This window comes from Eublepharis macularius, chromosome 8, assembly GCF_028583425.1.
Source record: "Eublepharis macularius isolate TG4126 chromosome 8, MPM_Emac_v1.0, whole genome shotgun sequence".
Lineage (NCBI taxonomy): Eukaryota > Metazoa > Chordata > Lepidosauria > Squamata > Eublepharidae > Eublepharis > Eublepharis macularius.
The window spans coordinates 110,132,465-110,160,432 of NC_072797.1; the positions used below are offsets into that span (position 1 = coordinate 110,132,465).

The 27,968-nt window shown below is 40.1% G+C and overlaps 1 protein-coding gene across 2 annotated transcripts in view; it reads right to left on the minus strand.

The window, feature by feature from the left end:
* Positions 1-3,879: 3,879 nt before the first annotated feature.
* TTC39B (tetratricopeptide repeat domain 39B) overlaps positions 3,880-27,968 on the minus strand; it is an 87,976-nt gene continuing 63,887 nt past the window's right edge. For both annotated transcript variants that reach the window (XM_054986478.1, XM_054986477.1), the window contains 10 exons: positions 27,769-27,877; positions 26,358-26,425; positions 26,167-26,226; positions 23,173-23,334; positions 19,169-19,260; positions 18,148-18,268; positions 16,964-17,075; positions 15,170-15,287; positions 12,019-12,135; positions 3,880-10,582 (listed from right to left, as the gene is read on the minus strand). In XM_054986478.1, coding sequence (XP_054842453.1) covers positions 10,486-10,582; positions 12,019-12,135; positions 15,170-15,287; positions 16,964-17,075; positions 18,148-18,268; positions 19,169-19,260; positions 23,173-23,334; positions 26,167-26,226; positions 26,358-26,425; positions 27,769-27,877 — 1,056 coding nt within the window. In that variant the 3' untranslated portion in view covers positions 3,880-10,485. The remainder of the gene's footprint in view (positions 10,583-12,018; positions 12,136-15,169; positions 15,288-16,963; positions 17,076-18,147; positions 18,269-19,168; positions 19,261-23,172; positions 23,335-26,166; positions 26,227-26,357; positions 26,426-27,768; positions 27,878-27,968) is intronic.

Genomic DNA, 27,968 nt, shown 5'->3' on the forward strand with positions numbered 1-27,968 from the left:
TACAGCTACGTTGAACAGGTACAAATTTCTATAAGCTGCACTGTTATGCTGTAGTTTTCAATTTCTCCTGTGTAGCTTTTGGGAGCCAGAGACTACAGTTATCTTGTTAGCCCAGCTGGACCAGCAATAACCAGCTCAGGAATAGGCACTATGAACGTGTGGATTGCAAATAATCAGTACTGTTCTTTATGCTGATCACTGATTCAACACTATATTTTGAAGCACCCTTAGAATCTTTAGGTTTCAACCATTGTTGTGTATTCTCTGCAGCTACCAAATATAAATGTAACCAAATACGTACACTCTTGCTACTTGTGTGAGTGTGTATGTGTGACTCTTTAACTTATTGCAGTCCCACCAGGGCTCTCTTAACTGTCACAAATGTGAACAGCATTCAAGAGTAACACTAATATCTTCAAAGCAATTCTCCTTTATTCCTGGTAAATACAAACAAGGGAAAAGCAGCCCTTATCAGCGGAACAGCAAGAGCAAAGGTAGCATTTATGAACTCGAAGGAAAGGAAAAGGGCTTCTAGAATCAGAGGTGTGGTAAGCTAAACTGTAAAATTACCGAGTACACTTTCTAACACCAGTGTGTGTGTTGGGGAGGGGGGGGGAGGTATTCCTCCCAGAGCCTGGAAGACTGAAGAATGATTGTTGTTAACCAGATTGTAAATAAAGAACATGCTTTCAAAAGTTATGAAATTCATATGTATCTGCCTGTATATTGCACAATATGCAAGTGATAAACCTTAAGAATTGTGTGTGTGTGTGTGTGTGTGTGCGTGTAGAGAGAGAGAGAGAGAGAGAGAGAGAGAGAGAGAGAGAGAGAGAGAGAGAGAGAGAGCAGGGCCAATCAGAAGGCTTCCCCTCCAGCAGGGTGTGTGTGTGTGTGTGTGTGTGTGCGTGCGCGTGCGCTTCAGCTGCATATGATATTAGTGTGCAATAAGCAGTCCTGTACTGTACAAAACTTTATCACCCAGATTTTGAGATCAGTGATTTTCACTTAATTCCAAGCTATTGAATTTAGAGGATTCTTTTAAAAAAAAAAATTAAGAGGGTTAAAATCACACATGTAAGTGGTGGTGGTTTAGAGGAGAGAAGATGAAAGCAACTAGTATTTGTGAATGTTGCCACCTACTGAGGAAAGTCAAGCACAGCAACACCCACGATAAAAAGGAGACTACAGTCTGACAAACTGACGTGGAGTATATCAAGGTGGGATGAAAGCCGGGTGTCATGTCTGTGTACAGCCATGCCATGATTGTTTGGTTGTTATGTCACTGATGCCACAGTATATTGAATGATTAATGTTAATCTGAGGTATTCTCTCCTTAGCCATGTTCTTTCCATATTATAACTGTTATTTCTCCAGGCCTTCTAGCCAGAGGGGGCCTCTCATGTTATCTCACAGAACTATGCATCTCCAAGCCAGAGAAGACCTTGGAGATTCCAGACACCTGCTACTTTGCTCAGATGCTGGGAACAGGGCTGGCGCAAGGATTTCTGGTGCCTGAGGCTGGGGGCAGTTTCAGACCTGCTTCTGCCCCCTCGCGCGTGAGCACACCCGGACTGCAGGGCAGCAGGCAGCTGCGCGGGAGGGCTGCCCGCTCAGACTGCCCTGCGCTACCACCACTGGCATATACTCCCAGCTAGGCATGGCAGGTGGCTGGCGAGGCACGCATATGTCCTCCCAGCCCTCCTGCTCTGTTGATCCACAAGCCACCCGGAATGCCTGCTACGCCTGGCTCGCAGCTGCTGCTCCCAGCTGAGGGTGCGTGCTGGTTGTGGCGGCAGCAGCACAGGAGGGCTGGGAGACTGCAGTAGCTGCGGGCAGGCGGCTGGGGTGGCACCAGTGGCTTCCCATCCCTCCTGCTCAGCCGCCCCTGCGCTGCTGCTGCCAGCTTTGCAGCATGTGCCCTCACCCCTGGCGCCCCCTCCGGCGCCTCAGCGCTGGAGGCGGTTGCTGGATCTGCCTCAATGGAGGTGCCGGCCCTGGCTGGGAACCTCTTATTGTGTACTCACTGTTTATCCATAACGAAAGAGTTCTCAAAGGACCCGTGTAGATTTGCGCGTCAAAACCCTGACAGTTGTTCAAGAGCGGGCAAGTCAAGTATGACAATGCTTATCTGCTTTGCCTTGTCACTTCTACCAAGCTCCGTGATGGAGTTCAGACTTGAACTGTAAAGATCCTAATAAAGCTTTTCTACTGGAATCAATGTGTGTTCACTGGAGAGGGGCTGATGGATCTACCTGCCAGTAACTGACACCAGGTGTCAAGGCTCCATCAATAGGATAGAGAGAGGGGCTATGCAGAAAGGGGGTATGCTCTGTCACTGACTCCTATAAAGTTCTGTGGGATAAACTAAACAGGGTTACACATAGGCCATAGTTTAGAGGGGACAAAACATGTTTCTCTCTGCATGCAGGGATTAAATGATAAGGGGCCATGTTTAGCATGGAAGTCAGGCCACAAAGAAGTCCTGTTATTCAATGGGCTGGCACATTTTAACACAAATTACCTTTCATGTTCTTAGCTGACTTTGCTCCATTTTTCTTTTATGTAGTCCCTCCATGCTCTTTCTCTCTACTTCTCCTTTGACCCTGTCTTCTCTGAATTTTGAATCAGAATTTTCATTCAAGCCACCTGGGGGTTGCAGCTATAATATTCAGAAGTCAATATAGCTGTTTGAAGTTATAAGTGCCTTTCTGTTCAGGTTGGTATTAGGAGATCTCAGGTAAACAGGTCTAGTGTAAGGGTTAACATGCAGGATTTTTTTCTAATAATAGCAATAACAACATTCAATTTAGGACAACTTAACACCCATTCAGAGCAGTTTACAAAGTGTTATTATCCTCACAACAATCACCCTGTGAGGTGGGTGGGGCTGAGAAAGCTCTGAGAGAGCTGCGACTCACCCAAGGTCACCCAGTTGGCTTCAAGCGGAGGACTGGGGAATCAAACTCAATTCTCCAGATTAGAGTCCTGCTGCTCTTAACCACTACACCAAACTGGCTCTCAATGTATAGCTTACATTTTAACACTTGGATTCTGTCTTTGCAATAAAGCGATAAATCAAAGAATAAACTTGCATATAGGCTTTAATAGCAAACAACCAGAAGAGACCACCCAAAAGGTTCAATTAATGTGACCAGCAATAATTTTATTTATATAGCATTTACACAGCATGACACCTCCCCCCCCCAACAAATGATGCAGGGGCACTTTAAAAGATGCTACAATAAAACTAATTTTTAAATGAAGCAGCAAAAACACAACTAAACTAAAAGAAAACTGACCATAGGTTTTCTTAAAGACCATCTGGGCATAAATCTTTTTTTAAAGGCCAGAAGAGATATCTGGATAGCACGAATTCCACAGAGGCAGCTTTGCCACTGAAAGCTCCTGATTAGATGCTGATTTAAAAGATGACAGAGGGACTTCCAAATGCTGGTGGTAACTAGAAACACACAAGCTAACAAATACCAGTTATGGAAGCAGGTCTTGAAGACAGCGAGAGACCATGAAATTTTTAATGCCAATGTCACAATCTTAATTTCATTAAGCAGAAAAACAGGCTGCCTACATTCTGAAAATTGTTTCAGGTGTGTGGCTGTGAAAGGAGCTCTGATTCTTGAAAGGTAATGTCCTGGAAATCTACTACTGGCCATGTTTTGAAAAGAAATTGTTTGGTCACTTGTACTTTGATGCTGAAATGTACTGATGAAAGAAAGAGCAATCCAAAACTCCAGAGATCCAATTTGTGGAAATTACATTTCTCTATTTTCAAGTAAGATGTAAGCGTTCAGTATGAAGCATTATTAAAAATAATTTCCTTTCTGTAGAAATGTACATTATATAATTAAAAAAACAAGGAACTGTAGACACAACAGTTTTGAATGTTTATTTGTTAAAAATGCAAGTTAACAGAGACTAGATCAAGTATTACATATCTAATACATAAAACTAATACAAATGACCTTAAGTATTAGTTTACAGATGACCGTTCAAATTGACCATAATCATGTAAACAGATTTTTTTTTTAAGTTGCCATAAACATTCAACTAGCACTTCAGATTAAAGTGGTAGAAGGCTTAGTGGCTTATTGTACTTAACTGAATCAATAATATAGCACATGTTCCAGCAATTGGTACTACATGGAGAAATGCTTGTTGGATTTGCCATTAACACCTGAAAAATGTACCATTTTCCATATAATCCAAATACAAGCTTTGCAAAATTATAATTGCTTTTACTGTAGGCAGGGATTTTTTTCAGCGGGAACGCAGTGGAACAGAGTTCCGGCACCTCTTAAAAATGGCCACATGGCCAGTGGCCCCGCCCCCTGATCTCCAGTCAGAGGGGAGTTTAGATTGCCCTCCGTGCTGCTCAGTGGCGCGGAGGGCAATCTAAACTCCCCTCTGACTGGAGATCAGGGGCGGGGCCACTGGCCATGTGACCATTTTCGCCAAGGGCAATTTAAACTTAAAAAAACTCCCCCCTTGTTCCAGCTGACCCAAAGTGACGCCATTCTGTGGTCCTGACTTTCACCACCTTTTCCCAGAAAAAAAGCCCTGCCTGTAGGTAAAGAAAGCTATTTGGAGAAAATTTTTCAAAATACACAGTGCAAATGTAAAAATGTCAACAGAATACAAGCTACAGTCACTGTTTATCAGGGGAAAAACTTCAAAACAGTCCACTTAAAAGCTAACAGATTCTACCCCCTTTAGGCCAGCGAGGCCTAAAGCAAACTGGCAAATGAATAGCAATGTATAAAAATTTTGTGCACCAGGAAAAAATAAGTAACATTGTGACACTGGCAAGTTTAGTTTTAAGAAGCTAAATTAATAGCATCTAGACTTCCCACATGTTCTAATATTTGTGCATAAGCCCTTCCTTTGTGAGACCTATTGGTCATAAAACGGGCATAGTAATCTCATATTTGTACTAATTTTGTTTTTGTGATCTTTAAGAGAAAGGAACAGATCAGTTAACATTGCCTAGTAACAGTGAGACATCATGGTTTTAATGAGTTTTCTGGATTTTCGCATGTGATAGTTAATACTGGAATGGGGGAGGGGGGATTAGATTTTAGACTCACAAGAAAATGTTGAGTTTCAACTAACTGAAGTTTCTGAGGCAAAAAGTTTCCCAAGAGTATCAACCAGAGAATTCCTAGACTTAAAAAACCCTAGTGAAAACTAGCATTTTAAAACGTTTCAGGAAACATGTTATGAAATGGTCCTTACTAGGCCATTTGGTTGCTCACATAAATGGTGTCTAAGTTGTGTCTTGGAGGAGGGCAGAGTCAGGATCAGGAAAGTGGGCAAAGGTCTGTCTTACTCCCATTAATTTTTTCCACATATTGCCTAACGACTGCTATTTTTTAAAAAAGTAAGCTCTTCGAACTACAGAAATCGCACAGGAAAGTTTCCTTTCCATTGGTTTAAAAGGGAAAGCCCTGGGTGTCCTATGAGCCATGCTTGGAGTGTGGAAGCTCCCAAATAAACCAGGGCATGCTGTATTCCACTTGGGGGCAGGGGGAAAGCTGTGTGGAAAACATACTTACCTTTATCCCTCATATAGGAAACGATTTCTTTTTAGCCATAAACATAGTACATTTTATCCCAGCTGCCTCTTTCAAAAAGTATGAAGTAAAAGAACTAAAGCAAAACCTCAGGATCAACTGCTAAGATAGCAATGAGTATGAGAATGTAACATATAAATGGAATTTCCATACAAACTGGGATAAATTGTTTAGGGCTGACACTGAATTAAACAATGGAGAAAGACCAATAATATAGCCATGTTATTAAAGGTTTAAATTTACTCAAATAATGTGAGCAATTTACTGTACAAGTCAATTGCCAAAATCCAGATAACTGCTTTAGGAATAACCAGCGACTTGCACCTATCCAGAGGGATAGTTCATTTGTTAACTTAACAGCCTGACATACCATACCACACTGATGCTGAAATCCCCTTTGAGACTGAACAACTGTTTGCCATGTGGTGACATACATATTGGCAAATTATTGTGGGAAGTTCTTTTCACATCAAAGAAATGTGTACCTATTATATAAGAAATTCATCCCAAAGAATTCAAAATTCAGCTTTAATGGAAGATGCAGGTATCATAGAATCACAGAGTTGGAGGGGTCCGTACAGACCAATGAGTCCAACCCCCTGCCCAATGCAGAAACAGCTTAAAGCACCCCCAACATCCTTTAAAACTGCCAATGAGGGGGAACCCACCACATCCTCAGGCAGCCAATTCCATTGCTGAACTACTCTTAATGTGAAGAATTTTTTTCCTAATGTTCAGCTAGTACCTTCCCTCCTGTAGTTTAAACCCATTGTTTCTAGTCCTGTTGCCAACAGGAACAGCTCCCTTACCTCCTCTAAGTGACAGCCTTTTAAATACTTAAGAGTAATCATGTCTCCCCTCCATCTCCTCTTCTCCAAACTGAACATTCCCAGAGCATGTATTCTCTGGTATTCAGATTTACAATGTATGGGTTAAGTAAGAACACAGGTTAGAAAGCAGCATTTTGAGAGTCAACTATGACAACTAATCACATATCTAAGAGTCATGGCCATAGTTCTGTCCAATCTATAAATTCTTCTGCCTTGATGTGTATCGTGACTCTAGGGCAGTTTTGCAATACATTGTAAAAGCAGAGTAAAGCCACTGTTGAGTACTGGTAAAATGTTAAGCATTAAGTGAAAACCATGTTATACATACAGAAGATACAATTTGTCTCCAACTGAATAATCCTATGCAGGTTTAATCCCACTATGTTCAAAGACTTATTTTCAAGTGTGCCAAGGAGTGCAGCCTGAATTATTAAAATATTACTCAAAAGCATTTTAAATTCAACCCTCTATCTGGTTAACATATTCTTCATTGCTTTCATAAGAACAACGTATATGTGCAAAAGCCAAGCATACAGCACTTGTTGGAGACTTTTTTTAAGTTGAAAGGATTCTAATACAGAAGTCCCTGAATTCAGAGAGCTATGCTTTTATTATTACCCACTACAGGCTCCTTTTAAACGCACATATATATTTAAGGCAACTAGAATACAATTTTTAAGACATTCCCTTTTTAATGCCATCTCAGTACTATACTCTGTGCTGTTTTCAACTATACTATAACATAGCAAGTTCATAGGAAGACAGGACAGCTGCGACAAAACCCACACAAAAGGTATAGATACTATCTCTGTCTGGGTTTTCTTTAGTTACACTGTTATAAATCTTGTGTAATACCACTACAATCAGAGTATGGCATGCTAAGGCTACAATCCTATGTACACTTGAAACAAAACTTCCAGTGAACCAACTAGGGCTTACACACTGGGCTGGCGCGCCCATTGAGGCCAGGTAGGCGGTTGCAGGGTGCCAGAGGAGGCACTGGGGGCGGGAGTGCACGCCACGGAGCTGCAGCCTCCCAGCCCTCCTGCCCCGCTCTGCCACCGCCGCCAGCACACGCCCCTGGCCGGGCACAGCAGCCGCGGGCAGGCATCTGGGGTGGCACAGGGCAACCGAGCAGGAGAGCTGGGAGGCCACCTGCGCGCTGTCCCAGCCACCCGCTGCAGCAATTGGGCCGGCTCGTGCGCACGCCCATGATGACGTCACACCTGACGTCATCACTCAGGCTGGTGTGTGCACGCATGCAGGTATGCGCCTGGCCAGCCGGCCGGCTGCCAGAAACCCTGGCGCCGCTCCTGCTTACACATATACACACAAACACATACAGGATCAGGATGTAAATCTATTCAGCTAAAACAAGTACTCTCTCATACGGCTATATGAAACACATGGAAGAAGGGAGCAATAATTAATAGTTTCAAGTCTGTAAGAGTATTATTGAACAACTATCATTTTTAAGTTATGCAGTGGGCTAATTTAAAAAAAAACTACATTCACAGTCAAGTTCTGCATGGAATCAGACCCAGAGAATGAATCTGTTCCATGTATAATAGCTGTTGATCATTAAGTTGCAATTGATAGATCTATTCACCATATTATTTTCTGCCCTTGATAAAGGTGCAAGACAGCTTATAGCCATAAACATTAGAATGTATATTCCAATAAAATCCTCTAATAAGCTCATATGCTCTCTTCTAAAACACATCTCCCCTTAATGTCTCTCTTAAAACGTAGAAACCTTTACCAGATATTAAAAAACACAATGTAGTGTATATATAAGCAACATGTCACAAAAAGAATTAACATTTAAATATACAACATAAGCATATAATTTCTGAAACAATCTTAATACAAAAGGACAAACTAGTGGAGTAAGACTGATTTAATCTATATTGAATAACTGCGTCCATATATTTAACATCACAGTCTATTTAAATATAAAATTGACTCCACATCGTTTTATCATATTCTTGTCTAACAGCATGTATTAAATAATCCAGCAATATTAATGAAGTTTTACACATCGAATCCTGGATACAGAAATACACAAAAGGATTCTGATTTACAATGATATTTTAAGAATACTTGTGGCCTCAGTATTTGAGAAACAATAAGATTAAAATAGCAAAGTAATTTTGTACATTAGCAAGCCAAAACAGGACTTTTTGATTTTTGCAGTCATAGCTGCTTATCTGCAAATCTTGTATCTGAATTTAAATATTGTGTTGAATATTCTTCCTATGACATAGATTGAAAGCAAAAAAGCTACTTGTGCCATAATTCATAAGTTACACTGTATGTGCTTTTCTTGGCATGAGTATTAATGCCCATATCTGGAAAAGTAATATGCAAAGTGACCCTTAGACTTGGCACAAAATCTCTTCTTTCAATTCATCCTGAATGTAGCAAGGAAGACCTGCTCCCTCAAAATTTTGTTAAGAGTGTTATTAAAACATCAAGAGAAAAGGCATTATCTCTTAGCAAATTTGAGGGCATCAAAAGTTAAACTGGAAAGAAAGAACAGATGGCAGGAAGGTACAGCAGCATGAAATCCAGCAACAAGCAAAGGATGCTGTAGGATACAACTTCCACAATTCCACCATCAGAAAGAGAACCCCGTTTATTAAATTGGGATGGTTGTATTAAGAAACTCAGGACAAGCTATCTTGTCATTCCTATTTCTGCTGCTCATGAAGACAGGTTGTGTGATCAATATCCATCAAGCATGATTGTGTTTATAGAAGTTATATTTAAAAATTAACAGCCCCAAATTCTCCTTAATTCAGCAGCACCTAATTAATAACTCAAGTATAAAGAGGGCCTGATGCCAAGGCAAAAATTTTCACCTCTAACTGCACTAATAGTACTGTAACTGTTAATATAGAATATGATATAAAGTTAGTAAACATGACTGATAGATCTGGTCCTTAACAGAAGATGCTTTTTAACATTTTTAATTATATTGGTAAAAGGATGACCTAAGTAGATATTGTATACATATCTTCAGAAATATGCATTTGCCTGCAGATTCTACAAATGAAATACTTTATGTACATAGGATGGTCATATTTATTAACAGATGATTAACAAAAACATAATCTTGTTTGGGAGCATTTCTTGCAACAAGAAAAGGCTTAATATATTTTATGGGTGTTAATTTCCTTCAGAAATACCAATCCTGAAATTGGAATTAAAGGACTCGGCCGTCATAAAACTACCAAATCTACTCCCACCTTTAGTGGCAGGAACAGAGGGGCAATCAAATGCCCATGGGATACTGGAAATATATTATCTCACTGTACAGTTCATTCCCAGTATTATCAGTGAATTAAGCATATACAGTAGGACAGGTGAACTGCTACAATTATTCACAATCAAGAAATGCTTTTTGCATCTATTATCAAAACAACTTTACAGAGCAACCTAACAACCCTGTCTTTCCTTAAAATTTGTTCAGATATATATTGTCAAAATATTGCACTGAAATTCAAGCTAACATTCATGAATTGACTTTAAGTCATTCATTCTTTTTTGGCTATTATACAAGTCAAATCTTTGGTATGTAAATCTAAGCTTCAATTGCCAAATATGTGACTATGGCTACCAGCAGCCAACTTTTTTCTTTAAAATTAAGATTAACAAATTCTAATAAAAAGGTATTACAGAAATTCAAGCCTTCATGGAATGTTGAAACTATGAACAAAAATCTTAGACAGTTTTAATGCATAAACATTAGTCCTCTTATAAAAAATAAAGTGTTTGAATTACTCTTTATTGCACTGGCAATTGTCTTTTAAAATACTTCCCTTTCTTGTCAAACATTAAATTAATTCTCTTATAAACAAAATATAAGGTCTCCCTCTAAATGCCAAGCAGAGATATGGAAGGTGCCCCATAGAAAAAGAACAGCCTGAAAGAATGACAAACATACAAATATCACAAATGATAGAAAATATAAACTACTAATCTCTTTTGTTACATCATTTACATGATTTTTAAAAATTTCAAATAACTTGTAGACACTTGTTAGGCATCACTCTCAGATGACATCAGGGTGTTGGAGCAGGAGTCACTTTCAGACTGTTAAGTGCAGCATGGATTCGGAAGTGCAACCTGGATTCCATGGAATATTCCTTATAGTTGTTTCTGCAAGAGACAACACTTTAGCTGGACGACCTCCTATTAGTTAGCTGCAGAATATAATGATGTTATTTTCCTTCATTATTCCTTTTTAGGCCTTTTTACATACAACAATACTAGTACAAGATCTAATAAACAAGCCATGCTACTGAATGACGTTTCCATTTTCTGGCTGCTGCTTTCCACAAATCCAAGCTTAACTAGATAATGAGATTTCCATAGCCCAATAGTCTATCTCAAATGTAACTAGACTCTGTGCTGGAATATTTGCCTCTATTATGAGGAAAATCTCATCTCCAAATTCTTACGCCGAGAGGCAAACATGACTTATTGTAGAAATCACTTTGCTGTGCTGCAGTAATCAACAGGGTTTGGACTATGTGGCATCCGAGAAGTATCTTAACTATCTCAAGCTACACTTGTTTATAAATGTCTCTAAGCCTTCTGCAGTTATCAGGGTGTCTTGAGCTATCCATATACCAATTCCAGCTTCTTTGTTAGTATAAGAACAGCTTAGCTGATTGGGGGAGGGGGGCACCAAATCTACTGTTTTGAGATTCACACACACAGAAATATCCCCCTTTCAAACTTCCAGTCATCAGCATGTCTTGACCAAAACATATACCAAATTTCAGTTTTCTGGATGACCTGATCTACCTTAATCTTTGTGAGATACAATTTAAGGAAGAAAAGTATTAATGACTTGCTTTTAGATTTTTATAGTAATCAGGGTTTGAGTTTGTAGGAAAGAAACAAACTTCAATTTATTCAGGTACCCACAGCCAGACATCAGGGCAAATTAGGGTTTTATTGGAACTTCTAAACCTGAGTGGGCTTCAACTGTGTTCTTCACGCAAGGATAGACAAGAAGGATTGTGCAAGCATAGAAACAAACCTATGCGTGTTCATGACATCTGAATGCAGCCAGAAGTCGTATACAATAAGCAGGGTCAATTCTCCTTACTCTCTGCCATGCATATTTTTAAATGAAGCTAAGCTACAAGTGAAGCCTGACACAGGTTGGACACTTGTCAGCTTCCCTCAAGTTTTGATGGGAAATGTAGGCATCCTGGTTTTACAGCTTGGCTCTCCATTACAGCTGCAAGACCAGGATGCCTAAATTTCCCATCAAAACTTGAGGGAAGCTGACAAGTGTCCAACCTGTGTCAGGCTTCACTTGTAGCTTGGCTCTCAGCAAGAGGAAAAACAGTGCTGACAGGGCTTTGTTAAAACATTCCCTCGAGCTGAACAATCTAATGAAGTAAAGGACATGCAGTTTCCTTAAAACAGCTTCCCTACTCACTGCAAGCAAATTGTAAGAATGCAAGTTACACTAACAGTGCAAAAAACTGATTATGACAAGCTAACAAATATGCTACAACAAATAAACTTGGCTTTTTATATTTATCCCAATTATATAAAAGGTAACCACCACCACTTACTTTGCAGCTTCAATAAAACGTATTGCTTTTTCTCTTTCATCCTGTTCTTTGTACAGAAGGCCCAGTTCATACATCGTGTACGGTACTAGATACTTATCATATTTCAGTTGCTTCTCACTAACAGATCAAGGAAACATTACATAAGTTTTCAAGGCAATTCAACACAGAACAGATATTACACTGAAATTCTACTTAAACTAAAAGATAACATCAAAAACAATTTAATATGATTCTAAGCTCATCCTTATAGTCAGCCAGCAGCCAGCTCTAAAACCAGGTTGATAAGCAACAGTCAAACCATTATAGAAGGCAGTAAACTCGAACAAGCAGAACTTGAAGAAATGTGGCAGAGTTAACGTAATTAGTATTACAAATATTTTATGATATAAATATTCTATAGATAATCAGGTTTTCGATGTAGGTTTAGATGATCATTATACCTTTTTGAAGTATCTCTGTAATACATTGATCACTTTTTTGGATTGTAGCAATTACAGTTTATAGATATGTTAATGTTCTAAAATTATCCAAGAATTAATACATTGCCACGTGGACTTCAAATATTCAATATCTGATAGTTAATGTTAATTTTTTTTTTAAATTTTAAACCAACTTACTTATATAATTCATTAAATGTCTGTTGATCTAATGGCAAATTTCATTAGGACTGAGAGAGAAAATATTCCTGGGTAATATGAATATGTTGTATACCTGAAATTCGCATCTTAAATGATTTATGTTTATCACATTTTGGATGGTCCTTGTTAATATGCATTTTAAATTCTCTTTCTAAATTTTTGTCCCCCTTCCCTTTTTTCTTTCTGCAGCATTATTTTGTTTATAAAAATAAAAATATTTCTTAAAAATATTTCTTTTAAAAAAGAAATCAAGAGGTCTCTTGATTTTTCCTTCACTGAACTCAGATGGTATGAAGCCCACCACCCATATACAAGATGGAGATTGTCACTATTCAAACCTATTAAGATTCTGCACAAACCCAATTATTTTAGATTTAGGTGGAAGAGCTCTGAGAAGGGAATGCCCAGAATATTATAAAAAGAGAATGTACCCTGAAATTCAACATTTGTTTTGGAAAATTTACATCCTACCTTTGGGTACTATCTCAACATTTTAAAATGTATTTATTAAAATACTGCCTTTCTTTGCCTCACAATGAACCCAAGGCAGTTCAAAGAGGCTTACCACAATATATTACAACATATAAAAAGTTATTATAATTTTTTAACTTTTACTGGTAATCATAAAACAAAGTCATAAGAACAGCAGTCAATACAAAAAAAAAATAGGTAAAACAACAATGAATATATACACCAGTTACTAACTGCAAACCCTCAAACGAATTAAAAATAAAATGCCCAAGTAGACTTGAACATCTTCTGGAAGGTCACAAGTGACAGGGCAAGTCAGGCATCTGCGGCAGGGAATTCCACAATCTTGGGATCACCACTGAAAAAGCCCTGCCTTGTATACGTTGCCAGTCTCAGCTCTTTTGCTGTAGGCATGCAAAAATAGAACTAACTGATGATCTTAGATCATATATATGGGGTGGGTACTTCCAGTATATTAGTCATAAGCAGGAGTGAGCAAAAAAAATTTCTGATTTCCCGCTTCAAAATGTCCAAAGTGGGAAAAAAGGTCGGAAATAGGCAATTTCTGAAGCAGCACGCCGCTTTGAAAATTGCTTATTGACCCGCTTCAGTATGCTCCATAAAGATTCAGAGAGCACTGAAAAGCAACACTTTTCTTGGCGCTTGCAAGTGGCAAGAAAAGTGTTGTGTTTACACTCCCCCCCGCCGCTTATTTCACCCGATGGGAGGGGCAGGAGGGGGTTTCCTCCTCCCCCTCCCATTTGGTGAAATAAGTGACAGGGCAGGAAGTTTAAACCTACACTTTTCTAATTGCTTACAAGCAGCTAGAAAAGTGTAGGATTAAACCTACCCCCACTCATTTCGTCTGCTGCAGGAGGCGCCAGGCCCTGGCCCCTCTCACAGCGGGCGAAGGAAGCAGCCAGGCAACACGTTTAAACCTGCTGCCTAGACACCAGGCGCTCACTTCACCCGCTGTGGGAGAGGCCAGGGAATCCCTGGGCCCCTATTGCAGTGGGCCAAGGAAGCGGCCAGGTGGCAGGTTTAAACCTGCTGCTCAGCCTCCGAGCACTCATTCTGCCCGCTGCAGAAGAGGACAGGGAATCCCCTGGCCCCTCTCGCTGCGGGCGAAGGAAGCGGCTGGGCGGAACAAGCTGAGCGGGGTTGCAAAGCACCCCTTTCCCATGGCTTGTAAGCCATGCTGAAAGGAGTGCTTTAACTTTTAAACCCCTGCAGCTTGCTCCTGCTGACTGGCAGGGACTCCCCCACCGGTCAGTTGAAGCAAACCATGGGGGAGCTTTCAAACTTCCTGCCCCACCACTTTTTTCTCCTATGGGAGGGGAAGGAAGGAACCCTCCTCCCCCTCCCACCGGGGGAAACAAGTGACGGGGCAGGAAATTTGAAAGCAAGTGCTTTTCTGGTTGTTTGCAATGCAAACTGCTAGAAAAGTGCTGCAGAGCAGCTGCTGCTGCTTTGCCTAAAGCTTCCCAAAGTAATACAAGTAGCTTCGGAAAACTTTGCTTCAGAATTCCCAAATTGTCTCAGCAATGCTGGGGCCGATTTGGGAATTCTGAATGTTTACAAATCGTGCCCAATTCGGGTTAAAAACCCAAATTGGAAACCCAAAGCTCACATCCCTAGTCATAAGACTTTTGTACTTTAAAGGGAAAGATCAGCAGCTTGAACTGGGCCTAAAAACAAATTGGCAGCCAGTGCTGCTGACACAGTACTGGAGTAACACGGTAACTGCAGCAGGTTAAGTTAGATCCTCCACAGCATGTTACAGTAACCCTATTTTGATGTTATGAATGCATGCTTAACTGGCTAGGTCACTTCCTTCTGGGAGTATTACAATTCATAAACCAGTATAAGCTGGTAACACACTCTTGGAAAGCTCTGCAGCTAGTCTCTCAAGAAGCAGGGTCATATCTAAGCCTCTTCTCAAACTGAAAACATGATTCTTCAGAATGCAATCCTACCCAGAACAAGATGAAAACCTAATCTTGGATTCCCACAATCCACAGAACTTGTCTTGCAGTTTTTACCTTTGAATAACTTGATTGAAGCAGAGTTCTGCTTGCAAGAGTCTTCCTAAATGTTTCAAACACAGGCCTTTTAGCAGCTGCAATAGGCAGATGTCATCCATGTAGTATTCATTGTGATCTTAAAATAAAGAGGCAATGTTTCTAATTACAAATATAACAATTGATATGAAAAGAAATAATCACAAAACCAATATAAAATGTCAATGTCAGTGAAGGCCATAACAAGAGTTTCAAGCAAATACAGCATATTCAGTGGAACAAGATACGTTATCTTCCTCTCATCCAACAGAGGTCTCAAGTTATTGGCCACCATCCAGTCCATTACTGTTTCCCAATGCTTTTTTAAGACTTCTACAGACCCACCTGCATAGGGGCCAATAATTTCCAGTTAAGCAGAAACAGAGCTGGAGGTCATCAGAATGTTGACAGCACCTCATGCCAAACTCAAAAATAATTACTTGTGCCCAGCCATGTGGTTCCAAAGATTTAAGGACACTTAAATGTTCATAAGAGGGGACAATGATTTCTGCCCATTTTCCCCCTTCCCACTGCAGACAGCTCAGTGGACCCTCAGGAATAGCATATATAGGAAACTGGGAGTCTGCAATGGGAGGGAGGAATCAATGGAAAAAACATCCCCCCTCTTAATAAAAGGGCCCTTAATTGTTAGGTACACGTCGCTGAATATAGGACAAGCTCTCCCATCAATTTCATGTAGATCAGGGACCCCCAGTGCGGTGCCTGCTGATATCTATCCTGGTGTTTTTAGAAAGTGGGTGGGACCAGATGGAGATTTTGCTCAGCAGGAATTCTGATTGGCTACTGGAGATTTGATTGAGCAGATTTTTTAAAATGCTGCTTTAGAGACAACTGCCCCTAGTAGACAAGGATCTTCACTGCGTGACTGAAGTCAAGCTGTGTGTACGCACAAATTTTTTTTTAAATGCTGTTTGTTTGAAAAGGCATCCTGTTAAGCAGAGTTCCTGCCTGAAATGTTGAAGAGTTTTAATCAGAATTACACCCAACCTCACTTTTGGTCATGTTGTGGTTGGCTCCAACTCCTGCAGCTGCCATTTTGTGGCTGCGCCCAACACCATGTGTCAAAATTCCACAGATGCTTGCAGGCTCAAAAAGTTGGGGAATTACTGATTTAGTTATTAAATTTCATGGCAGCAGAACTTGAGAAACCCCATATTGTAAACCAGCAGTCTCTCAGCATCCCCTTCTGAAATTGATCGGTCAAATAGGAACAAAAATCACTGGAGTGCAGTGCTTTCAACTCCGCCAGTTCAAAACAAGGACTGGATAATACTACTCAAAGCCACTGACTATGCAATTCTAAGAAGAGTTACTCCAAGCCCATTGAAATCAATAGGTTTAGACTGGAGTAACTATTTAGGATTGCACTGTAAGTGGTCCATTAGAAACAAGAAGGGGGTGCTCTTCCCGTCACTCTTGTAGCAAAGACCATAAATTGGGGGAGGGGGGGAGGCTGATTCAGTCCAAAACAATATGACTGAATCTAGATTGAAACAAGTCTGGAGCTGCTGAAAATTGCTTAGCCACCACACATTCATGCAATAGAAACGAAATATCGGCAAAGCCAATATGCATAATTCCATGATCGGGATGAACGGAAAGAATCGATGATTCTGCAACCTACACAATGTTGAAAAACAGTATAGAATAAAAAATACAATGTCTACTCAGATAAGTTTTTTCTTCATAAGATATATATAGGTGGTGGAACACAATTAATTACTAACGTTACTTGATTCTAAAATTACTACTTACTAGGTTCATTCTTTAAAGCAGTTTCTTCTTTTTCAATTGTTACCAGTAAATTTTCAGTAAGGTCAGTTCTCTTGCCAACAATTGAAATGCCATTCCAGACATACATCATTTCCTGGTAAAACAAAAAAATGACATATTAATAAATATTTTCCATATCAATTTATTTGAGTTCTTACACGACCAAACAGACTACTAATGTGCTACACAATATTCCTTTGTAATTAGCTGAAAAACTAACACTTTCTGCTAAGGCATCTGAACGGTGAGGTGGGTCTGAGCAGAGCCGCACTGAGATGGTTCTCGCCTTTTCTATCAGACTATTCGGTAAAGGTTGCAGTGAGAGATGCTGAACCATCCCCTTCGGAGCTGACATGAAGTTGCCACATGGCTCTGTTTTATCTCCCACGTCACTTAATATCTACATAAGGCCCCTTAAAGCGATTGTCTGCACTTTTGGAGTAGGTTGTCATCAATATGCTGATGCCATCTAACTATATATTACCTGAATAAGCTAATTGCTGCTGTCTCTATCTCAAATGGGACTTAACTTCCAAGTAGACCTGCCTAGTGTTACTCTCAAAAGCTTTCACACATCTATCTATACATTCAATCCACTCTCCTATTGGCTACTGGAATAACTAGCTTTGCATATATTATTTGCAAGCTTTTTAGAAATGCAAATTTATATTTGCTGAAGAACATTTCAAAAGTGGTTTGTATTTTATAAATAGAATTGTGGTGCATTATGAGACTCAAGATTTAGATAAAGATACTTCTCACGTTATTCAATACTACTTATTCATTACTTGAATCTGAAAGTAGCCTTCAATTATCCTCTGCTTTTGGAGTGGAACTCAATGACATATCAAATTCTTTCATTAAGAGATGAGCACAACTTGCTAAAAGATTATCCATGTGCTGGATCTACCCAGAATAGGGGTAGTAAGAGAAGTACTTGTAACCCTCAAGGAAGGGGGATTCATGTTTTTCTCCATGACACAACAGGACTGCCTTGCCTGGACAGTACATGCAACACTACAGAAAGCCTCAGAAGATGATGTCTTCTATTTACATTCATTATTAAAGATATCCATAGCCTCTTTTTAACTTTATTATTTATTAAAAATTTATAAATTATATAAATAATTATAAATTATTAAAAATAATAAATCTGCTGTAAATACCAGAGCAGGTACTATTAGCTTCACGGGTTGAGAGCCTGCATAACGTCGAGCTTTCCTCACAGCAAACTTCTCTGTTGGGATAGATTTTCCTGCTATTCTTTGTTTTAGGCCTTCTACTTGCCTGCAAGAGGAAAAAACAAAGGTTTTTTTTTTTACAGTTACAGAAATGAAACCTTAACATCTCCAGACCTAGAAATACCTTTTTCTATATCTTTAACCTATAGCTTTATGAGTTCTCTGCAGTATGACTAAGTTTTATATATCTATACTAGAGGTGGGCATGAATTGGGAAAATACCGAACTGTGCAGTTTGTGATTCATTGCGTTTCATGAACCATGAACCATAAACTTTCATGAACTTGCCTTGGTTCACGAACCAGTTTGTTTTGGTTTGTGAAAATGTCACTTCCGGGGAAGCAGAAGGTCACTTCTGGGGCTGCAGAAAGCCCAGCCCCTCCCCCCACTGCCTAGGAAAATGACTGATTGGTGCCAGGCTGTCTGCAGCGATAAACCGAAAAACAAATGAAACGAACCGACCAAAAGTTTGTGGCGGTTTATCAGAAATGGGCTCTGATGAACTGCTGGTTTCGTGAACCATGAACTGGCCCAGTTTGTGACGAATTTTGGTTCATATTTCGGTTCGTGCCCAACTCTAATCTATACACATACAAACAGATTTAATTTCAGGCATTTTGAAATTTTATTTGGGATTATTTTGTTTCCTTTTTATCTTGCCCTCCTTCAAGTATCTCAGGGTGCTATATATGGTCTCAGTTCTCTCCCTCCATTTTATTCTATTGATTTTAACAAAAACAATTGGGAGTCTTGGATTACAGAGTTGCCATTAAGCCTCTATTAAAGGGACAGGATATGCTGCCTCCAGGCTGGTACAACCCTACTGAGCAGATTCATTACAATTACAATTAAACAAAGGAAAACGAAATTGTTGTTACGTAAATCAAAAGAAAATTTAAATCTGATGTTGCTCTAATCTAGTTGCAATCATAACATAAAATGCTACCTGAACAAAGCTACAATGTCTTCTCCTGTTGTTTTCACATCATCCTCTGAAAGCATACACAAAATGGCAGCTTTTTGGAACACGTAAATCGCCTGTGCAAAATAATATACAACATTCAAATAGTTTGTTATAACATTTTAGTTCTAAAATAAACAAGAATGTAATAGCCCCTTAGAAACTAAGAAGAATTTATTCAGGCATCAATTTTTGAAGACTAAAACACACTTTGTCAGCTGCAATGTAATGCACTAGGCAGATGAGGTATGAAAAAAGTAACTACCAAAAAGCAGGGTCAAGAAGCCATAAAATGCAGGACGTATAGGATGAAATACAACTGAAATGCAATCAGAAAAAAGTACAGAGGAGACCACTCACAATAGCAATAATTGGCCATTTTCCTAATTTTGCCAAATTGGTTTTACTAAGACGACATGGATATGACAAAAGCAAAACCAAGATGTTGATTCAGCAAAGCAGTGCATGTTGATACTATTGTCACAGCAATGGCCCCCATCATAAAACACATAGATATATAACATAAAGCACAAAATGGATATAGTAGAATAGTAGCAATTGTAGGACTGGAGAAGACAACTATGACTTCCTATAAAGATCAAGTATCTCGGGTCCTCCATGCTTTAGAGAATGCTATTTATTTATATACTCTACACTTTTCTCACCAACATTACTCTTTTCACCTCCACTTTATCCTCACAACAAGCACCCTGTGAGGAAAATTAGGCTGAGACAGTTGACTGGCTTGAGGTCACCTAGCAAGCCTTCACATAAGAGTAAGGATTTGAACATGGTTCTCCCAGATCCTAGTTCAAGACTCTAACCTCTACACTATGCTGGCTCTCGTGGTGTATTTTTACGACCTTCTGAAATGGTAATGCTTAAAGCTGATTTGAACAGTGTGACTCCCATATGGAAACCCCTGAAGAGCCTTTCCCACTAGGAATGTATAATACAATGTGTGTATCATTCAAAAGCTCCTCCTGACTGCAAATATTAATTACCCCAGTTGCATACATAATGTCTGCGTCAGCACTACCCAGTTTGGTGTAGTGGTTAAGAGCATGGGAAAGCCAGGTTTGATTCTCATTCCTCCACTTGAAGCCAGTTGGGTGACCTTGGGTGAGTCACAACTTCTAGGAGCTCTCTCAGCCCCACCCACCTCATAGGGTGTTTTGTTGTGGGGATAATAACATTGTAAACCACTCTGAGTGGGTGTTAAGTCGTCCTGAATGTTGTCGAATGTTGTTGTTATTATTATTATTATTATCCATCTCACACGGCACTGGCATGCAGCTGCTGCGCAAGGTTGAAACAGTATGCAGTAGACAGCTTTTATACATGATGCATGTATATACATGATGGAGTACGACCAGAAGGCTTGCAGCCTCTATATGGAGTCTATATGATTTCAAAACTACCACAGAATGTCCTCAACTAGAGAAGTACTTAAATCTGAGCATAGGCACAGCAGGAATTTATCTGTTGCAGAATCAAAAGCTATCGAAAGTCTTATCTTACGTAGCACCCACTTTACTTTCTTTTAGGCACCAGGCCAAAAGCTTCGTTTAACACAGTCTTTTAAATAGGGATTTTTATCTTATCAGATGTTAATGGTATGCTTCTATTTGACTAATAGTTTTTTATGTGGCTTATGTCCAATCACTTGATTATGATGGCTTCTTTTTCATATTGTGCCATGTTTAATTATAAGCCACCTCAAGCAGGACTCTAAAGAGGCAGCACAGAAAGAGCCTAAATAAATAAATAATCTACAGAAGCCAGTAATTAATAATAATATGGTGTATGTGTTGGGGAAGTTATATTTACTATAAGCTGCCTACATCAATATTTGAAAAGAGAGAACAAAAATATTTATTAGGTAAACAATGGAAACAAATAACAAAACCCAACATATTTAATAACAAAAATAAAGAAAACTATTTTAAAAAATAACAAAACATAATAAAACACTCATACAATATTTTTGTGCTCAGTCCATTAAGAGAGCAGAAAGACAGGCACTAGCCTATTAAACATGGTGTTGAATTCATTTCTTCTCTCAATGCAATTTGTAACCTGTTAAGTTTCAACAGAAACCTATGCCCCTCTGTAACAATAGCACTACAATGGAGAAGCCAATGAGAGTGGAATTCTGAACCTACCAATGGCAGCTGAGAGTTTTGGAAACCGTTCATAACCAACAGCTGATTTGGTCTGTGGGAAGTTATGTTTTGTCAGCAGAGGGATAAATAGCAGTGGGATAAATAGCAGAGTTTATTGAACGATTAGTTTAACAAGAGAGTAATTTAAAGGACAACATAAAGGCTATGTTATTCATTCAAGTCCTTTATTCTGTTCTAGAGATTAGAGAGTGTTACTGAAATTACAGCCAGGTACTGTGGATTACTTGTCACTAGCGGTGTGCAGCAAAAAAAGATTAGGTTTTCCCACTTCGTAATTTACAAAGCAGGAAAAAGTCGGAAAGAAGCAATTTCCGAAATGGCAAGCTGCTTCGGAAATTGCTTCTTGGCCCCGCTTTGAAATGCTCCGAAAATATTCAGAGCACTTCAAAGCTTCCCCATCCCGCAGCTTCCTCTGAAGACGATTGGGGGGGGGGATTCCCGGCATCAGGTCTCCCCGGCATCAGGTCAGTGAGCAAGGCAGCCAGTTTAAACTAGCCCCCCCCTCCACCGCTGCCTCCTTTTCACCTGATGCCAGCGAGATGGGGAGTCTCTCCATCTCCCTGGCATCAGGTCAGCGGCGCTGCCTTCACCCGCTGCTGACAGGGCCAGGGAACACCCTGTCCCTGTCAGCAGTGGGTGAATAGAGTGCCCGGTGGGGAGCTGCAGGCTTAAGCCTATGGCAACGGCGCCAGGCTGCTGCACCTGGTGCAAGAGGGGCGGGGAGAATGTCCTTGTCCCTCTCACACCGGGAAAGCAGGCACCACTCGGCTGCCGCACGAGGTGCGAGAGGGGCGGGGAGAATCTCCTCGTCCCTCTCTCACCGGGACAGTGGGTGCTGCCGGGCTGCTGCACCCGGTGAGAGGGGCGGGGAGAATCTCCTCATCCCTCTCTCGCTGGGACAGCAGGTGCCGCCGGGCTGCTGCATCCAACGAGAGAGGTGGGGAGAATCTCCTCATCCCTCTCGCATCGGGAGAGCGGGTGCCGGCGGGCTGTTGCACCCGGTGCCAGAGGGGTGCGGAGAATCTCCTTGTCCCTCTTGCATCGGGACAGCAGTGTCACTGCCGGGCTGCTGCATCCGGTGTGAGAGGGGCAGCGGGGTCCATCTAGCCCAGCAAACAACCTCTCATACTCAGTAGCCAACCAGTTACTCAGGAGGGCCAAGAACAGGGCATAGAGGCTGAGGCTTTACTGTAATATGGCCTCCTGGCACTGGTATTCAGATATTTACTGCCTCCGAATGTGATGGATCTCTTTAGTCACCATGGCTGGTAGGCACTGATAGACCTATCCTCCATGAACCAGGCTAACCTCCTTTTAAAGTTGCCTACACCAATGGACATTATTACATCCTCTGGCAGAAATTTCACATGTTAACCATTCCTTATGTGCATCCTAGGAACCCCACTGCAGTGGAGAAGGCAAGAAAGTGACAGGAATTACTTGGAGCAGTGTCTAGCTCCAGGAAACCATTACACCATTTTTATGACAATTCATGGAAAGCCAATTTTGATGGCCTCTACAATTCTTTGCACAAAAGTCCCTGAAAGTCCATAACTAAAACTGTTGGTTGGCTATATAAACATTATTTTAGTCAGTTCTGGATCAAATTATAGTAGAAAGAAGTCCTAAGAAGAGCTAAAGTAACTGAGTACTTGAATTTCCATACACAAATTTAATTAATGGGAGGCTTAGAAACTCCTTGAATAAGTTTCTCCTCAAGGAGGCCTATGCTGACAAAGTTAGCTCAGGCTGAAACAAAGAAGGTGCTCTCACCACCATAACAGCATCTGCTCACCCATTTACCTTTGACCACCTGCTTTCTTTGCAAAGCAGATCTGCATACCGATATGCTTGAAGCCACTTTTGCTGGAAGGAGTAGCACCACATCAGCTCCCAGTAACAGAGGTGATGAATCTGTTTCCATTCTTGCTGAGCTGCAATACATTCCTGGAATGTCACCTGAGCCTAGAATTCAAAATCACATTACAGAAGTATCAAGGAGTAGTATCTGTCTTTTTAAAGAAGCACATCATTCAAAATTACGGACATGCTACTTAATACAGGGGTTTATAAAGTTATTGAGCTCTTCAAGTTTAAGACAATCAAGAAAGTAGCCAATGACTATATTTAATGTCGAAGTAAAATTCATGGCTGGAAATGGTTAGAAGAATATGCTCCATCAGGTTCTTGCATGGGGTTTTTTAACAACAACAACATTCAATTTATATACTGCCCTTCAGGACAACTTAATGCCCACTCAGAGCGGTTTACAAAGTATGTTATTATTATCCCCACAACAAAACACCCTGTGAGGTGGGTGGGGCTGAGAGAGCTCCAGAGAGGCGTGACTAGCCCAAGGTCACCCAGCTGGCTTCAAGCGGAGGAATGGGGAATCAAACTGGCTCTCCAGATTAGAGTCCCGTGCTCCTAACTACTACACCAAACTGGCTCTTTTAAAAACCTTATTGGGTTTAAAGTACGAGAACAATATTCCCAGAAAGAGCTGATGCTAGGGATAGTGTGAACTTCTGATACCTCAACCCAATATAAATGGATTGTACTGAAATTAGAGCTAGTTGGGACAGCATGCATCTCTAGTAGTCACTGCAGTTGATGGCATTAAGGAGGAAGGTACAGGAAACACCTAACCTGAGGGTTTTGTTCTCTTATGCAAAATTCCTTATGGCCTTTAAAGCAGCAGTGGCTCTTTGTAGGCTCCCTTATCTTACTTCAAATCTGAGATTAGAATGAGTACCAATAGCCGTCTTATTGGACTTTACCTAGTCTTTTTGTAACCTTGGGAAGAACTGAATGTTTGTGTATTTTTAAATTTAGCTCACTGAAAACATTATGGGTTGGATCCAAAATCTGTGAGCAAGGAATAATTTGTTGTCTTGAGCTTGTTTCTTTAGTCTCGTGTTCCCTTGAAAGCCATTCCTAAAAGTTAGAGCTCCTTGGGATGCAGGGCTGGGAGGGGCAGGAAGGAAGAAATGGTGGAAAAGAGCACTCTAATCTTGCATGAACTATTCCATAAATGGAGGAGGAGCTTTCGTAAGAGTGGGAGCGGGAATCTCCACAAATTCCTACATCCCACTTCAGGCCTCAATTCACCTCCTTAGGGACCTGCTCTGGATGGGAGTTATACGCAATACGTAAAAACTGAGAAGCAGATTTTCAGGGGGTGCAAAGGGGAGGTAAGCAAAGATCCCTTTCATTCATTTAAAATAGATGTCTTGTCCCTTGTAAATTTCTTTTGTTCCGCAGATAGATAATTCTATAGCATACCTCAGAGAAGAATATTAATTTAAAATTCACATTTTAATTACTATAGCCAGTACAAGATTTTATTTGAATACATCTACTTCAGGCTTCCTAATCAACATCAATAGTTTATCAATTGAACAAGAAACACCTTGAAGGTACACTAAAGATAAATTGAATATTTTTTTAAAAAAATTGTGCAAAGTGCAATTGTACATCATCCAATAAATATTATATATAAATATCCAAAAATTACATACAAAAATATATCTATACAAATTCAATCAAAAGTCCAACCGGTATAGCTTCACCACAGGGTGGTTACTTGAAACGTCCAGAGATGCAGTTCACAATGAATTAATCCTTTTTTTTTTGTTCTCTTGTAAATTGTGTTGGTTTCTGTGTGGAGTCTTTCCAGGAGACAACATTGTCTAATGGTTATAGTTGGAAGCCAAAAATGTGACTGAAGAGCCTGACAGGTTTTGCCAGTTCGTAATCCCGTTTCGGCAAAATGCTTTTTCAAAGGTTGGATTACTCAATGACCTTGAGATGAGTGTTATGGTGGAATGGTTCATCGGATTACTCAATGACCTTGAGCTATACCAGTTGGACTTTTGATTGAATTTGTGTGTGTGTGTGTGTGTATATATATATTTGTATATAATTATTGGATATTTATATATAATAATTATTGGATAATGTACATTAGCACTTTGGCACTTTGCACAAAAAAATTAAAAATATTCAATTTATCTTTAGTGTGCCTCCGAGGTATTTCTTGTTCACTGGGTAGCTTTCCAGACTCAGAGGAGCCTTCTTTTTATTTGCTTTATAGTTTATCAATTGGCAAGGAGGTATAAATTCATTATATTACTGTAGAAACCATTCACAGAAAAGGTATGATCTGGAAAATGATACAAATGTTGATTGGATTTATATTCATTGAAATGTAATACAATGCATATCCAAAAACTAAATGCCATTGCATAACAGCTAAACTGACAAGTTATTTTAATAATTATATATACACATATGTCTATATGAGATGTGGATTGCCACAGTTGCCTAGATATTAAGTTCAAAGTAATACCAGCATTAATTTGTAAACACAATTCTATAAGTTTACCAAAAATAGAGTAAGCACACAAACTGGATCCAAGTAAATATGAGAGGAGCAAAGTTCTTGGAAAAGGTCATCCTTTTCCAGCTGCTGCATTAAACTGACACAAACACACCCGTTCTGCTCTTGGGGTAGGTCAGTGAACTGTCATAAACTGCATGGGATCAGAATGGGAGAGGGAAAACAGCAAAAACGCCCCTCTCATTCACCAACAGAAATGCCATTATACACATTTGGACAACCTACATTATTCTTAAATAGTCCCACTGGAAGCTACTGACTTCTGCTGGTTTCAGCAAAATCAGCATTGGGGCACAGTTTTAGAACAATTATGAATGGTACAAGCTAGCTCCAAAAAGATTCCTCAAAGCTGCAGCACTGTTAAATTGTATTATAGAAGGTGGGGGAGCTATTACCTTTTCAAAATTTCCTTTCAGTATGTCTATTCTGGCATTGTAAAATAGAATGATGGCACCCTGGGAAGTAAGAAAGTGACAAATTAATGCCTTTTTAATAATAGCAAACCAATTACATTATAAAATGCCACACACACACACGCGCGCACGCGCACACACACGCGTGCACACGCACATACACACACCGCTACCTTTGGAAACTTCTGGAGGTAAGGCTGAAGGAGGGTTTCTGCTTCTAAAAGGTTGGATTCCCCTGTTCCTGTAAATTAACAAAATATTCTCTGAGTATTAACAATATATGAGAATCAGAATAGTGTACTAACAATATATCAGAACTGCAGATTAATCCACCAACAGTGCTATCTTAAGATGATTTACACCCTTCGAAGTCCATTGAAGTGAAGGGTCTTAGAATGGTGAACCCTGTAACTCTGCTTAGGATTGCAAGTAAACTTGTACAGAATTACTAGAAATATATACTGTGCGCATTAAGTAAACATACTTGAAAAACAGTAGAACAAAACAACATTATCCTTGCAGCTCAATTCCTGAATCAGATTTCAACCTATAAAAATCCATCCATGTTCAAGCTTTTCATGGTATAAAATGCTATACAATTTTAACTTAATTTATTGTCGAAGGCTTTCACGGCCGGAGAACGATGGTTGTTGGGGGTTTTCCGGGCTGTATTGCCGTGGTCTTGGCATTGTAGTTCCTGACGTTTTGCCAGCAGCTGTGGCTGGCATCTTCAGAGGTGTAGCACCAAAAGACAATTTATGTCTTTTGTTATGTCTTTTGGTGCTACACCTCTGAAGATGCCAGCCACAGCTGCTGGCGAAACGTCAGGAACTACAATGCCAAGACCACGGCAATACAGCCCGGAAAACCCCCAACAACCATCAATTTTAACTTATTTTATCTTCAGAGGACTGACACAGATAGTCCCACTAGACGCCAGTCTTGAGACTACATGTTCCTTTCCTCCAGTGCAACCCTTCTTAGAGCAAATTTCCTAGCAAATTTCCTTCCTTTATGTTTGTAGCCTGAATAGCCCTGACTTACCCGGTCTCATTAGAGCTTGGGAGCCAACTCAGGTTGGCCACAGTCAGTACTTGGATGGGATCACCGAGGAATACTGGAGTTGCTATGCGAAGGAAGCCAGTGGCAAACCTCCTCTGCTTGTCTCATGCCTGGAATGCCCCACGGATGGGGTCGCCATGAATGGGTTACAACTTGACAGAGAAGTCTTCTTTCTTTGCATTTCCAGCCTAAGCAGAGCAACACCCTTCTAAGCCCTTTGACTTCAATGGATTCAGAAAAGTGTAATTCTGCCTAGCGCTGCACTGTTAATTACTTTAAGAATTTGTCAGCTCCTGCTGTTGATTCCATTTAAGGCTAACCAGGGCCTCCTACAATCCAGGGTCTAAAACCCACTTAAAATGGTTCACATAGTGGATATTCAAACAGCATGAAACAACAAATGAATGACAAAGTACAAGATGTAAACAAGTAAAACAACATATTAACATATAATACTAAAAAACTGAATTGAAATGCCTTCCCATGCGTAATTTCATAGTAAGGATCCGTTGTAATTCTTACCAAGGATTAAAGAAACGTAGGTGTAGTATAGCAGCAGGGTGAAAGTACACAGTATGGCCCGCAGACTGGCACCAGAAGCCCCTTCTTGTAACTGTTGGAGCCCCAGCTCCTGTCAGCAATAACACAATTGTACAAGATGAAACAGCATTTTCTTTTTTCTAGTAGTGCTCTCAATTTCAAATAGTACAGAAAGGAAGACA